The sequence below is a fragment of the Urocitellus parryii genome, chromosome 1, assembly GCF_045843805.1.
Source record: "Urocitellus parryii isolate mUroPar1 chromosome 1, mUroPar1.hap1, whole genome shotgun sequence".
Taxonomy (NCBI): Eukaryota; Metazoa; Chordata; class Mammalia; order Rodentia; family Sciuridae; genus Urocitellus; species Urocitellus parryii.
In genome coordinates this window covers 225704153-225721726 of record NC_135531.1, presented here as the reverse complement: position 1 = coordinate 225721726, position 17574 = coordinate 225704153, and the positions used below count along the sequence as shown (strand labels likewise).

The following is a 17574-nucleotide window of genomic DNA, read 5'->3' as shown; positions in this document are numbered from 1 at the left end:
CAAACACATATCCCTTGACCCCCAAATTAATCATAGATCTAAATATAAAACACAAAACTATAAAATGTCTAGAAGAAAATATAGGAGAAAATTTAAGTGTTCTTTGCTTTGGTGATAAATTCTTTGATACAGCACCCAAAGTATGATCCATGAAAGAAAAAAATGGATGGCAGATAATATGAAACAAATTTCTCACTGCTGGAGTGAGAGGTTACAGAAAAGTAAGGGGGCAAGGCTAGAATATTCTACCGGTCATGGATTCAAGTTGGAGGAATCAGTATGAACTCAAGCTTAGCTAAATATAAACACAATTGGGTATATAAACAAATGTAGTCATGTGCTACATAAGGCACATTTATGTTCTTCGTTATATTATGGTCCCCTACAATGACATTACCAAATGACATGGTAGCCCTTTGAGTTAAAATACGATCTATGAGGTCCGCACAATAATGAAAGTACCTAACAATATGTTTCTCAGAACATATGCCCACCACTGACGCGTGACTACCTTTAAGGTATGTGTGTAAACACACGTTAATATATGCACATATATCTATATATATATATATATGTGCATATATATAATATATGCACATATATATATATATATATATATGCACATATATCTTGCTCTATCAGCTGAGAGGGTTCAGACATCTCAGTAGCAAAAAGCACAGCTGGCACCCAGGTCTTGGATTCTAACCAGTCTTCAATAAAAGGAACCAAAATTCCTGATTATAAGACCAGGGCAAAGGATACACAAGGATTTACTTGCTTCAGAAGTCAGACAGTGCCCCAAACAAAACAAAATTCAGCGATGGGGTTTGTTAAAGGAACATAGGAACCACCTGGAAGAGCTCCTCATGGCCAAAGTTAGAACAATCCAACCAATGAAATAAATATAAAAGGATTGGATTATAACCCAAAGTATAAAATAAATATCCACAAGTCCATAAATGACTAAATAAATGGATCAAAATGGGAGAAAAGACCATCTCTAATGAAGAAGATTCCCACATGATTTTTGTAGCTTTTCTGTTATCAAGGAGCTGAGCACAACTCCCCAGTCCTTCAGGGTGGGCTGTGCATAGTGTCAACGACTTCCTCCCAAGAGTTCCATATGAAAAGAGGACAGGGATGAGGACAATGACTTTACAGTGAAGAAATTTGGCAAACTCTGCCTTAACAGGCAGTCCAAGCCAACATCAACACAGAGGTTATACTGATAGCATATATTCTTGATATGATGAGCCAGAAATGGAAGATCTCTGTGGTATCCCCACTCAAAACCCATAAACCAAGTCTAATCTTGAGGAAAACATCAGACAACAAACCCCTGAGAAGTATCTATCAAAAATGTCCAAGAAACCATAAGCCAAAAGTTGTCGAAAAAAAAAAACAAAACAAAACATGACGATTCCATGTCATGTGATGTCCTGGGACAGGAAAAGGACGTGAGGTAGAAACGAAGGAAATCTGACCGCACCTTGGACTTCAGTCAGTGACTGTGTATCCGTGTGGGTTCATTTAAAAACTCTGAAAGGAAAAACCTGCTAACTGAAATTCCCTGATCAGCGAAAATATCCTTCAAGGTAAATGAAGATGAAGCAAAGATGTTCTCAGATGAAGGAAACGGTAGGAGAATTTGGAGGCAGCACACCTGCTCTACTAGAATTTCTAAAGGAAGTTCTTCAGACAGAGAGGAAATGATAGCAGAGGGAAACTTTAAACATCAGGACTAAAGGAAGAACAACAGTACTGTAACCAAAAATAACCTAGAAATGGAACAGGGATGGTGTGAAGACGAACTTCGACAAGATATATTTTAAAAATTCATCGCAGCAGAAGTTCATTCCCCAATGTGATCAAGACAATATTAACTACTTTTTAAAAAGTCTTTAGGACAACTTAATTTTAAAAAATAGTATCTATAACTATATATACAGTATGAACTAAATTGTCTCTATAGGTTATGTTTATTTCTATATGTTGAACACATAAAAATACAAAGCTCCGGGTGGCCGCATATATAGGAGATTTAAAATACTTTTATGGTTCCAAATATTCAACATAAGCAGTGTGCTATTTATGATCAGGAAAAGATAACCATTATATTTAAAAATGCACTGTCTTGCTAGACTTCCTTTTAGACTCTTGGCAAAACACTTCCTTTAGGCACACACTGTATACTTCAATGACTCATCTGAATGTAAAATTGGCTCACAGATTTTTAACAACTTAAAATCAAATAGATGGTAAGGAAAATTCCTGTAATATTCTAGGAAAAAATGGGATTGCTTATGTCATACATTGTTTCAATACCTGCATGCAAGTAGCTTGAAAGACTTAATGACATCAAATCTTGTTAATCTCTATAAAGTACATGTTAAGAAGACAGTGAAAAAAGAAATTATGATTCTGATTGTGTGGAATGCATGGAATTTCTAAAGCACAAAGCTTATTGCAATCAAAGCTGCTGCAAAATGTGATGTCAACACATTCTAAGTGCTTCTGTCCAAATCTTCATGAGCAAGGGAAGAAGACTAACCCCAAATGAGATGCTGATTGCATTATGATGTTCTGAGTATACTGGACGATGGAGACTGTTTTTTTTAGTAGTCAGCTTAAATGCACATTACTGAGGAGAAGCAGTGAGCAGCGACTCTTTCTGATATTCCTTCTTCTGGTCACATATCCCTTGTGTGTGGACCTGAGTCTATTCATCCACAGTGGCTCAGCGTCCAGCCAGAGGGGTCACATGACCCACACTAAACCAGAGTCCTTGCCTGAGATTTTCCCACACAGTAGCTACTGGGGAAAACCCAGAAATGTTGGTGGCCCCGTCTGTCTAGGCTTATGGGGAAGCAGCAAGAGTTAGAGTCTTTGGTTCCTGTTAGCCTAATACCAGCCCCACATCTGCTTGTCCTACGGACTGGAGAGATTGGTCCCCAACTGCTTTTTTTTTTTTTTAAATACCTTTATTTATCTTTATGTGGTGCTGAGGATTGAGCCCAATGCAGATGCTCTACCACTGAGCTACAGCCCCAGCCCCTCTTGTTTGTTTTTGAGGTGGCTTGATACAGGTTCTGCAACCCATACCTCAATGTCTGGAGATATACAGTAACTTAGTCACTCTGTATTCTTTTGAAAAGAGAATGTTGGGAGATGAATAATAAGTCATGCTTTCTTCAGAAGTCCTCTAGGCTGTAAGTGATGTGGCTCTTCTAGGATAGTTTAGCATTTTTGTTCTTAATTCCAATCTCTCTCAGTACTACGCTCTGATACAATTACCCCCTTACCTATCTCTTTTCCTCATGAGGCCATTTGTTCTTCAAAGGCAAAAATGTATTTCACTGGACTTTGCATCTCTAGAGCCAAAGTACAGAGGCTGTGCAGCTTAACGTAGGCACTTAATACACGTCAGTTAATTTTAAAAAGATTAAATAAAATACGGTCATTTTCCCTACCATTGCAGCATTACCTCACTTCTTCAAACTTTATTAATTGCAAATTTGTGACTAGGTAAGAAAAATTAATTTATTTAAGAAAAAAGTGGTCATTAACCCATTAACTAGTGTAAGAAACTGTACAGAGAATGATTAAACTAATTAAGAAAATAAATTGTTTCAAGCAGGCCACCGCCATTTAAAATCACCGATTCATATAGAAATAATTTGTGGGCTAAGTTACAAATAACATCCCTTTACCTATTCATTAAATTAGGTCCCTGAGGATGTCTATTAAGTAACGCTTTGATAGCTTGGCTCATTTACTATTTGAACTTGAAATATTCCATAAATCAACCTTTATTAATTTGAAAGGTGACACCTACAGCTACATGCAAGGTTTACTTACAAATATAAGTTCTCTTACAGTCCACAAAAGATAACAGAGGGCTGAAACAAACTCGATAAAATTCTTGCTGATTTCTGTCTCATTATCCATTTGTTTTAGACACATTTAGTCTCATTCATACCCCAGGCAAATGCTGCTGGGTTCAAATCCCCAACATCTATCACATCTTCACTCTCTAATGTAAGGCCTACCACTGTAGCTATTGATTGGACTTAGGTACAGTGTCAGAGTCTAATCACACTCATTTCTAGATACTGTCTAGCACAGGGGCTTCAATCTTGGTCTTTTTAACCTCAGCCTTCCCTTTCTTAGTTGATGGCAACAGCATCCTTCCATGTGTTCAGGCCTCAAACCTGGAAGACACCCTTAGGCCTCTCTCTCACCTCAAATTTCAACCACTAGAAAATTCTATGGATGCTATCTTTAAATCCATCCTGAAGGCAAAGCTCCTTCACCTCCGCTGCCACTCTACCTTCCTCACCTCCAGCTCTCTGTGAAGTGTCACCCAGCTCCATAAGAGTCAATGAATTAAGTCAAGCTACTGCTTAAAATTATTTACATTCCCATCTGCTGATGTGAATGAATTTTCCTAGTGCTTACAAACATAAAGTCCAAGAAGAGAAACAGAACTGGTGTGAAACCCCTATTTCATTTAGCTATACTCATTCATTTTTTAAAAAATATATTTTCTGTTGTAGATGGACACAATATTTTTATTTATTTTTATGTGGTGCTGAGGATCAAACCCAATGCCTTGCTTGTGCTAGGCAAATACTCTATCACTAAGCTACAACCCTAGCCTCTATATTCATCCACTTTTGAAAAAACATTTATTTTTTAGTTGTAGGTGGACAAAATACCTTTATTTTATTTTTATGTGGTTCTGAGGATCACACCCAGTGCCTCATGCATGCTAGGCAAGTGGCCTACCTCTGAGCCACAACCCCAGCCCTCACTTTTTAAAAAGCACTCGCCAACTCACTTTGTGATGCATTTCCAATGACAATTTACTTCAAGTTGAATAATTATTTATAGAGACTTATAAAATAGAACTAATTGTATACAACTGCTAATTATCATCATTCAATCAAGTAGAAAAATTGTAAGAAAGACTTATGGTCACCAGAAATTTTAAAACACTAAGATTAAACTTATACATGTTTTTGAACATGTTAAGTACAAGAGTAATTCATAAGAGATTTTCAATCATAAAAATACACTATGACACAGAGCTACCATAGTAATCCTGGACAGCTCACATTTGGATAGTAAACATAAATGAAAAGTAATCCTCAATTTTATTTAAGATACTGTTACGTCTGGGTCTTTGTTACTGTAGTTGAAGCTGCATTTAAATGAATATATTGATGCAATGAAAAAGTCCTTTGGTCTGGGAAAAATACATTATAATAGGATTAATTTATGGGGTAAACAATGGGAATATAATTTAAAGGAGAAAAATAATAGAATGTTGCCAACTATTAAAGAGCTTGTTTATATATTTTCAAATGGTAAACAACAAATTATGTTTCACCATGGCTAACTCTGGTCTAATATGGAGTAAGCACTCTATAAAAATTTCCTGGTTAATAGACTCCTTGGGAATGTTTGTTTGACTTGCAGAATTGAAGCTCTATCTCTCTCTATGGATTTGCAGAGCAGGCTGCCCTGTTTGGGAAAGTCAATTATCAACAATGTTACAGAGATGAGCTGTCTATGTGCACATATGGATGGATGGAGAGATGGAGGAATTGGAGTTTCCCAAGCCAAAGGCACCTTATAATAGAAAATAACAGTTATGTTTATATTTTCACTTCATTCACACATCTTGTGCTCTGTAACTAAAACTTCACGTTAAACATGAAGAAACACCAGAATGACCACCAGAGGGAGCTCACGTGTTTTTTGAATACAATAAACACCAAAGTAAAAAAAAAAAAAAAAAAAGGAAGAAAACAAAATATAAAGCTGAAAAGTAGGGAGCAGGGGCATTACCTGTTTCAGTCCTTTAAAATAATTTCCTATTGACTGATAGGACTATTTTTGCATATATGTTACAAATTCCTTTACTCAGCAGTGGTACATTGCAATGCTTTGACACATAAAAGGAGAACTAACTAAACATAATATTTAAAAAATTCACATACCCTAAAGCAAGAAGGTCCAGGGGGAACTGCTGTGATAGCATCCATGATTGTCCGCTGTGCCCCAACAGGCCAGGTGCCTTTCCTGCTTATCTTAATGTTCCTGCTCTCCCTCTCTATTCTGGTCCATCTTTGTGGTTAACTTTGGGGGAAGGTTTGGGTGTGGCTTCCTCACTTTGTCTGGGATCCGGCTATCAAATTACATACAGCATTTGGTGTGACTTGGGATTTTTTTTTTTTTCATCCTCCTGTCTGAGCCAAGTTTTGAGGGCATTAAGAAGAAAGACTTTCCATTTGTCATCCTGAACTCTTTCTAGAACTCAGACCCAGTCCTAAAAGGATACAAGAGGACCTGAATAAGCCTATCCATAACCAATCTTCAGGTCCCACAGTGTTCCCCTGCAAGCTAGAAAAGTGTCCTGGGACTGAGGTCACATAGGCAAGGGTGGGATCTTGTTTAGAATTAAGCTCCAGGGAAGCCCAATACAATGCCTCATATTTGAGAAAGTGCCAAGTTCTGGAATTTTCCCCATGCTTTATCTTATTAGTCCTTTTCTTAAGGTAGATCAGGGGTCACCATCTTACAGATGAGGAAACTGAAGCTCAGAGAGGTGAGTGACTTGTTCAGTGTCTCTGGCTGCAAAAATGTCAGGGGCACAAACTCTGATGAACACACACTTCCAGGGACATGAACCATTAACAGTGAATGAATATTGAATCAGTCATACTCATGTCTTCCGAGATAGAAAATTATTGTCTTCCTTTTCCTTCAATGAGTGAAAAGCATGACAGAAATGAATTCAATGACTTAGCACTCGTTTTACCCAGTATTTTCATGGCATGTTTTCCTAAGTTTCTTTTCATGTCTGGATGGGGTTATTTTATAATGTATGCAAATAAATTAGCACAAACACATTGAATTCTACAGGGTTATGTCCTCAGCTGAATGCTGCTAGATTTAACATGCTTATTAATGCTTTGGATATAGAATCAGAAGCATTCTTATCAAATTTAACAATGACACCCAATTGGGTGGAGGTGGCTGACAGTTACAAAAACTGGATTGAAATTTAAAATGACCTTGACAAACAAGGAAAGGAAAAAGGGCAAAATTCAATAGGAAGCTTTGCAAAGTAATTCAAAGGAGAACAACAAAAATGAGAGAGAATTGACTGAGCAATTATAATAGAAAAGGAGCTGGAGGTCAGAGTGAACAATAGGCTTCAAAGGCATCAGCAATCTAGTTCTGTCATTTAAAAAAAAAAAGAAGGCATGATTTTGGGAAGTACAAATAGGGGAAAATTCAAGCTAATTGCCCCCCTGGATCCAAAACAGATAAAGCTTTGGGAAGGGAGAGAAAAAAAAGAGTTTTGTTAAGCCTCTCAAACTGACTGCACCTTGGAAGCTAGGTTTTGATAACTTTGAAAAGGATCCTTAGAAAGAGTGCTGAAAACAGTTTTTGATTTAGATCTGACAAAATTAGTCTCAAAAAGTGGAAGTTCCGGCACTCTACTCCTTTGTTCATGCAATGTCCTCAGCCTAGCCCATCCTTTCCGTTCCACCTGGGTAACACCCACGTTGTTATCACAGTCCACAAGCACTTCTCAGTGAGCAGCCCTGGGCCCCTCCACTCGCATGTGCACATGGCACAGCGCCAGTCTGTCCACAGTGAGGACACTGGGGCTAGCACTGGGCATGCGCTGGATCTTTAGCGCCCCCTACGGCTGACATTATTGCTATCCTCATTCTTTAGGAGACAGCAGGGCGAGCGACTGTTCAAGTTCACATCTTAGTAATGGGCAGGGCTGGGGTTGCAACTGCAAGTTGAGGAGTTCCCAAGACCTCGCCAGGGGCCACACGCTGGTCTGGCTGCTCACCCATAAAATCTCACTGCACGTGTTTGTTCAGGGTCCACCGCCACTGATGGACTACCACTCCCTGAAGGAAGGTGCTTTGCTTATTTATTTTCATAGTCCAATTCAGAGCCTGGGATCCATAAAAAAAAATCTGGTTATAAATTAAAGGTTTTCAAACAAGTCAATGATATATTCTATTGGTATCTCTGAGTAAGTTTTTGATTGAAGAAAAATAGAAAATAGAAATACACTGAAGTGAAGATTTAAATATTTACTTAAAAAATGCAATGAGGATTCTAAACAATTCTGAACCATATCACTAAAGATGATTTGGAAATTCTTTTTCTGGAACGTTTAAAGAATGTAAATAGTTATATGTGCATTTATACAGACATGAATTTACATATGTGCCTTTATATAGAATATCTGTATATGTGCATATATGTACATTTATCCATCTGTCACCTATCTTCAATGTAATTTTACCTAAAGGTAATGACTACAGAATATTTTAATATTTGTGGACTCAGGGGAGCCTGTCTGACAGAGAATTGTTATTAGAAAAGAATTCAAATCCTAAATGACATGTCAACACTAGATTAATTTATCCAATCTGAGAACACTACAATTTTCTCTCCTAACCATAAGACATATTTGCAAATAATTTGGTCTCAATTTCTCAAAACAGAAATGATAAAAACTCAAATACATCAAACATAAACGATACTATATATTTTATCCTCAGTTAATTGAGATAACATGCCAGCAGCCCAGAATAACTGGTGATGAAGATAATTGCCTTCAGGACAAGAGAAAATGTTTCTGAAGACAGCAATGCACTCTCCCACAACTTTGGAATCAGCAGTATAGTGTTTTACCATTAACATGACATCATGCCCATCACTCCTTGCCAATCGGGAACTGATTCTCAGCAGCAGAGCTGATATCCAGCAGCCTCATCTCAAGGCTGGGTCACTGATTAAAATGAGAGCAGGGAGAAGCTGCTGGCTACAGCGATGGGAGAAATCTCAAGTCTTTTATTATTATTATCATTATTCACCATCAAACACGATTCTCCCTGGCTTCTCTGTGATCTTTCACCCATGCCAAATTCTGATCACTGAAAAAACTGAGAGAACGTATTCAAAGCAGGGTTATACAGCATAACTCGGTTACATGCCCAGAAAATCACCAGTATAGCAGCAGCACGAGAAAGTTCTATTTCAGAAAAAGACATTTAGAAATTGTAAAGATAGGAAACCCAGAAACATTCAAAGAATCATCAAATGTAGTTCATAATATTGTAAAAATAATTCTAAAATATAACAATGATCCACCACCCCAATATACTCCTTTTCACCAAGCAAACTCACAGCAAGCAGGTCCTGTGTGTGACGTGGAGAACATTCAGAGGCAACGAACACCTGGTCTAACTGACAGTCGAGATTTTACAGTATTCCCTCCATTGACTACTTCCTATCTAGATGAGTGGCAACTATACATTATCTTAAAAACTCAATCAAACTTAAAAACTGCAGAAACTAGAGAGAGATGGTGCAGTCGGTTTTTAAAACAGACTAGAGGAATAGAAGGAAGAAAAGGAAAGAAATTCAGCAAGAACATTTTGCCCCATAAAATGCTTAACTCACGAAGACAAAAACAAACATTTCCTCAGAGACTGGAGAGCTGAGGCTGTCCTTGGCACCTTAGGCATGAGGTCAGTGGCATTTTCAGGCTGAGAGAGGGGACAAAGGCAGGGGGAGGGGCAGAGAAGTCTTGGTTCATTGGGCCACACCTTCTAATAGGCCAGCTCAAGAAATTTGTATTTACACACTACACAAGGTCACAGGATCTGGCAGCAGCAAGGCTAAATCTAATCTTCACTTGGGTGATAAGCAATTTGTCCTTCAAAATCAGAACAGGCAGGCTCAGGAGTTTCTAAGACTTTTACATTTTGTTATTTCACTCTCCTATTAAGCTCTTTAGTCTGGGTCAGTTACACCTGTGCTTCAAATGGTTCTGGGCTAGTTATATTGTTCAGTTCTCAGACAGAGGAAAACAGCTGTCCAGGGTAAACCTTGAACTCCAGCCAAGAATCTTCATTTGGTCTGTACCTGTAGCAGTCCTTTTTTAAAACTGGGTTTAAAAACTGTGTTCTGCAGAAAACTGTTAGTTTGAATTTAGTTGATGTTGTGAAGCTGGGTTTGAAGGGTTTTACCAGGTTCTATGTCATTATCTGAGTTCTTATGTTTTAAATTTGTAGGATGCAAGTTTAAATTTCCTTTTTCTTCATCTGACCCACAATCACATTCATAGCTCATACAGAGTGGTCAAAAAAGATGTTAGCACACAATAGGTGGACAATACTCTGATTTGTTTTCTCTAACCTTGAAAAAGAGCAGCAATAAAGAAAAATGTTATTATATTCCCTAAACATTCCTAAAATTCTTCATCATTGCTTGCCTATAATTCTGTCTCCCTCTCCTGCATGAGACTTTTCACAGTGTAAATTATTTCCTTACAGTTTCCATTTAAAACTTTAGATCTTTATAATAATTTCTAAAAAACTACTCTTCCTATAAATGACTTGTGATTTTTAAAGGCTAGAGAAATTCCTGCTTAAAAATAATCTTAAAAATGAGATCTTCCAAACACTTTGAAAGGATCCCCCCAGACGTGCTCATTCCTAATTGCTCCCTTGAAATCTTCCAGCATGTGGGAAACACTGAGTTCTGAAGGGATCCTGCTTCATCCTGGGAGAGCACTCTTCAGCCATCAGCAAGAAACCAATCATACCACCATGCTATCTATACCAAAATTGCCTAAAAAATGAGGACCTCAAGTGGTCCTTTAGGAAAAAAGATGTTTATAAGTGGGATTATTTCATAAACGTCCCCTGGCCCTAAGTCTCTTCTCTGGCACCTTCCACAACAAAGATGAAAAACATAACCTTCTAAAATGACAAAACCCTGCAGCAGTTACCCTCTCAAGGACTGAGCCCAATAAACAACAAATTTTACATAAGTAGTCAAAAATCAAACTCACTCTTTCAAAGGGCAACCATAATATTCAACTATAAAACTTGTAATTGTGGTTTTTAAATTCAGTGTTAAACATGGTCAGCAGGGTATGGCGCATACAAAAGAAGGGAAAAAATACAACTTAAAAAAACAGATCAAAGAGAATAATTTAACAAAACCAATATCCCCCAAACAACCACAGCCCTATCGAAATTGTCTACTTGCATTACTGGCTCCATGGTTATTTTTCAAGTATTTTTCAGATTCCAGTGGCCTGTGTCATTCCATGTTAAATGATGCCCCTATTAGTATAGAAATCAGACAAAATAATCCAGGGAGTAACTGCCAGCCCATTTGTTTCTACACACGTACAATTGATTTGTTCTTTTTTAAAAATTTTTTTGAGTTGTCAATGGATCTTTTCTTTAATTAATTAGTTAATTTATATATATGCAGTGCTGAGGATCAAACCTAGGGCCTTACACATGCCAGGCAAGCACTCTACCACCAAGTCACAACTCCGTCCCAAAGAAAGTTCCTTTTATGCAAGGTTAGGCAGAGTCTATAAACAGAACATAGTTGGCAAAGTAGTTCAAAACACCACACATTGGTGTCTGCATATTTGATTAAAAGTTAACCATGGTGATGAACAAACCCATAGAAGAAGCTAGAAAGGAGAAGGCACTCTTTCCACAAAGAATCTGTTTGGACATTGAAACAATTGTCTAAGTGCTTTTATTCCAGTCTGCAGGCACATGATTGTTATTTAGAAGCACAAGGGGAATATTGCTCGGCATGCAGTTAAAGAAGGCAGAGGATAAAAGAAATCATCATAACACGACTTGTCCCTTGTAAAGGAAAAATTTTCAATTAACACCACTCTAAGGCTCTCAGGTTTCTTTTTATCTTTCTGGAACTTCAGCTGTACTCATGAATGTCTTTCATCTCATTTGCTTTACTTGACTGATAGCACTGGAGAGCTTTCCAAATAGCATGTGGTATCCTTACATCTACTAGATTCGCTAATAAGGAATAAGTGTGCTTTTCTTGGGTTGCTGGAGAATGTGACCTAGAATAGCCCAAACAAATACAAATAAGCACATACTGCTACGCTTACTGGGCCACAGCCTGGTCTGTGCTCCAAACTGTTCAGAGCAACATGTTAATAACTCATTGTATCTGATGTCTGCAAACTTCAAATTCCTGTTTGGTCATGAGGTGAGCGCATGACAACAGCTGTTAGGCCCTCTGCTTAGAGTTTCGCTTCTGTCATCCCACTGTGGGGGACCAACGGAAAGGTCATTGAGAGCCTGAGAGGGATGGAGTTTCCTTTTGAAGCTTAGGACATTTTCACCCTCCCAGGGCTTAGACATTCTTCTTGTGTTCCCCACATCACTGGTAGTCCCTTGATGAGGAAGGACAAGGCCCTTTTTATTATCTTGGTTTGGCTAAATGATCTGTGTGCTATTTGGTGTAGCAGAGATGCTTTGGGGCATCCATGTCCAAAATGGCAGCAGGCAGTTAGTTACTTTAGGCTGTAAGGCCTGTTGCTTTAGAATCTTCACGATTCTGCTTCTCTACAGCTTTACTCAACACACAAAGATACTTTTTAACAGCAAAAGATCAAAGGCATGATTCCTTGAAGAAAAGTATTTTAAGGAGAGCCATAAAAAGCAAAAGGGACAGTTAATTTATAAAGGGTAAAACATTTTTCACAGGAGAAAAGATAGCTAGAAAATGATATGAGGCTTGAGAAAATACTAATTACAATAAGAGTCCTAACATTTGCGGAGTTCTATTGTTCTCACTTTATGCTTTCCACAGATTATCTCATTCAATATTCATAAAGGCCTTTTAAGGTAATTTGGAGTCTAGGTAATAGAATTAATTTTACTGTTATTTACATGCAAAGATGTACCACTAAACTACCACCATTGGTACCATTTGCTAGTGGGAGTCTTGTCCCAAATCTTTCTTATCTGTTTTCCCCAAAACAATTAGTAATTAGTTAGTAGTTAATTATTTTCAGTTTCCAAAGAGAAATGTTGACTTTACTATATTTAGATATGATCAGGCAAATTTATCAACTCACCATGAATTTCACAGTTTGTATTCTTACTAAGGAAAAGCAAATCATATTCTACCTGGTGTTAAACTAATGATCTGTTCTACTGACATGTATGCATTGTGGGAAAAAGAAAACACTTAGCAATTGTACCATTTGCCCCTAGAATAACCCCTCTTCAGGCTAAATCTCAGGGACATGTGATGACCAGGTCAAAAGCATCACCCTTGATATTTTAAAGTGACTCACCAAAGATATCAAAATAAGATTAGAAAAATATTTATTATTCTGTTGACTGTAGATCAAAAGCTTTTTTTTTTTTTTTTTGCTGGTAGAGTCACCATGGTTATTTTTTTATTTTTTGTTTTTTACCTTATGACAGTTTTTAGAAGTAGGCAGAGAGAAGAGCTACTCACGTTCTCCTTGTCAGGAATCCCTAGAGGAAAAAAAAGAGACAGAGAGAAGCCATAAATTGTCTGATCAACCTGTACAATGAAACTGAAATCCTTTGCTGAACAAAGACAAATAACATTTTGGTGTTTTCCATAAAATCTCATATAATGCTGGTTAGGAAAACAGCAGCATCGATAAAAATTTATAACCAATAAATCAATGAATCAGGAGCAGGGCTATGTGTCCAGGCAACAAAATCCACACTTATTTCGGTTCTCTCCCATATACTTTATTTTCCCAGAGGCAAAAATCCATCCTTGATTCATTCACATCATATAAGTAACTAATTCCACTGACTCAGCACCAAAGCACTCCGAGCCGTGGACAGGCGCGCCAGCCCTTCGGTTGCATCTAATGCATTTTTACATCATAAACCATCTCACCCTGCTCCAGTGATTTGAATCTGGGGGCAACTAAGACATAAAAAAAACACTGGTACACAACTTCCATTTTGAGCAAAGAAACCTTCTGCTTCTTCCAAATCAGGCCTGAGTGTGGCAGTGACTCTGTCCGGGGTATCTCAGTTATTTTTAGTTAGCTAAAAAGTGAACTTTTCATTGATTTACTCATTTCATGGGTATCTACAACAGGTAGGCCCTATCCTTTTTCACCTCCTTTGGGGCTGCTACCCTGATAGACGTGGTGATGATGGCCACATTGGAAGGTCCCAGAGTCAGCAGAGCTTAATGCACCCAGTACAGTGGGCACAAGTGGTCTCATATTGAGGAAGGAGAAACATGGGTAGTTTCCACGTGTGGCTTGCACCTCATTTCAAACCAAGGAAGCAGTATATGGTGGTTTGCATTGTAAAAAGAGTGGACATTCTGAGTAAATAGGACGTTCTTTGTCTTACACAAGAGACCACACAGAATTTATGACATTGGTATTAACAGAACCAAGTGCCCACCCTAATGGGCACCATGCAAAAAGGCTAGGTGGGGAAGCTTTGTCCTCCAAACTAGGATAGTCTCAGGGCAAACATCTCAGGCAGGAAGCAGGGGACAAAGACAGCTGTCCCCTGAAATGGGCAATATTAATGGGAATATTGGTCATTACTTCCCAGATCTGTCAGAAGGAGTGAGGGTGAGCTGATGTCAGTTCCCTGCACCATCTCAAATCCATCCACCCATCTGGCAATCCCACAACCATTTGGAAGAATGACAATTGACTGCTTGAAGGGATACAAAAGCTTATTTTCTAGGACATTCAAGAAAATAAAGACACAGTTGCACAAATCACCATATCAGAGTTGCTGGAAAGGGGTATGTGTAGGGAAATAATACTGACCAAGTGGCCTGAGGCCATGCAGGAGCTTGAAAGTTGAACAAAGGCATTAAGAGTGTTGGAATTAAAACTTCCATGGACAACAAACAATCATTGAAAGGTCTGGGGGAACAGAGTGATAAGATCAAGAGAAATGAGGGAAGGAGATTATTCAAAAAGAACAGATATTTAAGACACTAGCAGCAGGTGCAACGGCATGGGCCTTGATTGGAGTCCAGTTTGAGTAATCAGCAATAAAGATATGCAGTTCTGGAAATTTGATCGTGAACTTAATAGTGGATGTTGTTAAAGAAAATCATGCCAGTGATTAGATGTCAGAGTGGTGGTATGCTTACACATGGAAGAAGCTTTTCAAAAATACCTGCGGAAGTATTGGGGCAAAATATGCATAGATGATTAAAGGAAGGAAGTCTGGCAAAATATTAACATTAAACTACATGTTAATTTATTAATATTAAATTAATATTAAATCAAAGTGATGAAAATAAGGGTGTTAACTATATTATTCTTTTTACTTTCTATGTTTGAAATTTTTCAAAATAAAAAGTAAAAAAAACCAAAAAAATTTTTATGGAAATCAGGTAGAAGGTAAACCAAGGGTAGGATACCGAGAGCCAGTCAGCTCATTTCTGCTTTCGAGTTAAGAGTGACAAGGCCTCAGCCAGGTGGCTGCAGGGGGAAAAGAAAGTCAAGGGCATGAAGACTGCGGAGGAAGGGGCAAGGCCGGGGGATACCGAGTGGCCTCCGTGGGTGGGAGAGAAAGCAGGAACCCAAATGGCTGCGGGTCAGAGCTTGGACTGGGAGGAGCACAGAAGAAGGACTGGTGTGGGCTTTGGGGAGAAGGACGGTCTTATGGAAATCAGTCTGTGTTCCCTAATCCACATTTTTTGAGGTTAAGAGGCCAGCAGGACATACAGGTAGAAAGGCAAGCCATGGTTCCTGGAAAGTTAGGCCTCCCAGTGCTGGGGAAAACGGAGATGCTGGTTGAGGAATTCTGTACCAGTCACAGGGAAGACAGGATGGCTGAGGAGAAAACAGAGAAAAAAGCAGCCAAGGCCAGACTCTTGGGTAATAGCTACACTTGGGGAAGAAGTAACTGCGAAAGAGGCAAAAATGCAAGGGACAGATGAGGAAACCAGGACGTTGCACAGGAGCCCAAGGAGCTCAGGGAGAATGGAGGGGAGAGCTACTGAAGTCGGTAGGATTGGGGAGTGGGGGCAACTGGATCTTTTATGAGTTGGTTACTGGTAACCCTGGAGTGGTGCATTCAAGAGGCTGGGGCAGAAGCCAGAGTCTGAGGGCCATCGAGTGACGAGGGGAAGAGGTACTGGCTGCCACCATGTGGATGTTCATCCTCGGCCTGGCACCCTTCCACACACTTGACTCATTTTCATTCATTTAATTCTCACGACCATCCTGTGAAGAAACCAAGGCACAGTGGATCTGAGTGTCTAGTCCAGGTCACACCGCTAGGAGGAGGCACTGCTGGAATTTCATGCCCAGCACTCCTCTTGAACCAGTTATCCTCAGCTCAGCCAGGACAGAGAAAAACAGCTATGGGAGGAAAGGAAAGAAAGACCTGCCCCCACCCTGCCTGCCATCCCCCTGATGGAGGGAGAGAAGCAGAGGGCTCACCCAGAGCGGGAAAACAGGAGTGGGAAGGTGAAGCAGCTCCCCAGAGATGCCTCCAGCCAAGAGGGAAGAGGGTCCCTGCAGAGAGTGACAAAGGAGTGAGGGCAGAAATTCAAGGACCAGCAAGAGGGTATGAAGGGCGATTCCATGTTCCTAAGACACTTGGATTGGAACCACTGCACACTCATCACTGTGCCTGGTGGTCAAAGTACCACAGTTCAAACACTCCAGTACTTGGTGCCTTGTTACACACACACACACACACACACACACACACACACACACACACAGCCTAAGGAGACACACAGGTACATGGAGAGACTCCCAGTGACAGCAGTAACAGAACTACACAGAGGCTTCCGACAATCATGAAGACACACAGACTGAGAGGACAGTGGATTTCTTGGAGTCTATGGACACCCGCCAGAAAAGAGAGTCACACAGAAAAACTTCCTTTCTTTTACCATCAGCCAGAAACTAGTCTCTTGCAAAAGGTCGGACTGTTTTTAGCCATCTGCACTTCACGTATAGACCATGCCACTTGGCCATGCATAGACCTGGAGACACGAGCACCACGGTTAACCTGCCCATCACTTTCCACGGTCACCCTCGGGGTGCTTGGAGGAGCACCCACCGTCTACCAAGGGCTGGCATCTGAAGAGGCCGTGATTTAACAAGAATAAGAGATGAGTCACACTGCTTCTCTGCGTGATCAACAGAGTCAAAATAAGGAAGATGTCACAGAGACAAGTGCTTTTCATGAATCCCATCTTTGAAAGAGCAGAGAAACCACCTTGCATTTCGCTATCAGATGAAAATGATTTGAGAAAGTACCTCTATGCATGTCTATGCCTCAGCTGGCACCAGAGTACACTTCCCTCCATTAGCCAAGACCACAAAATAATCTTACATTAACCATTTTCAAATATCTCGAGTGTGAGCTGGCAGGTCTATTTATCCACATAAAAGTCTGGAGATTTTCTGTCAAGCTGGTGTAGGACATTTTTGTTGTTGTTCACATGTAAACACGTACCACACGACAAATTTTTAGATACAGAATGTTCACATTTTTCACTTACTGTCATTGTTAGAGCCCGTTTCCATAACACCATAAGGAGGAGCCAGAAGTCCTGCCATATACTGCCGATATTTCTGAAAGACAAGATTGTAAACTCAGCACACAGATATTTACTCACTTGGAGCATTCATTTATTTACATGCTACAAAGCAGAAACGTTGAGTGTCAGGAAGCATCTAAGCCT

The 17574-nt window shown here is 39.4% G+C and overlaps 1 protein-coding gene across 2 annotated transcripts in view; it reads right to left on the bottom strand.

Moving 5' to 3' along the window:
• Window positions 1-17574, bottom strand: part of Rapgef4 (Rap guanine nucleotide exchange factor 4) — a 222015-nt gene that overhangs the window by 111461 nt on the left and 92980 nt on the right. For both annotated transcript variants that reach the window (XM_077798824.1, XM_026389508.2), the window contains exons 2-3: window positions 17392-17464; window positions 13360-13379 (exon numbers count right to left, since the gene is read on the bottom strand). In XM_077798824.1, the coding sequence (XP_077654950.1) occupies window positions 13360-13379; window positions 17392-17449 (78 nt within the window). In that variant the 5' untranslated portion in view covers window positions 17450-17464. The remainder of the gene's footprint in view (window positions 1-13359; window positions 13380-17391; window positions 17465-17574) is intronic.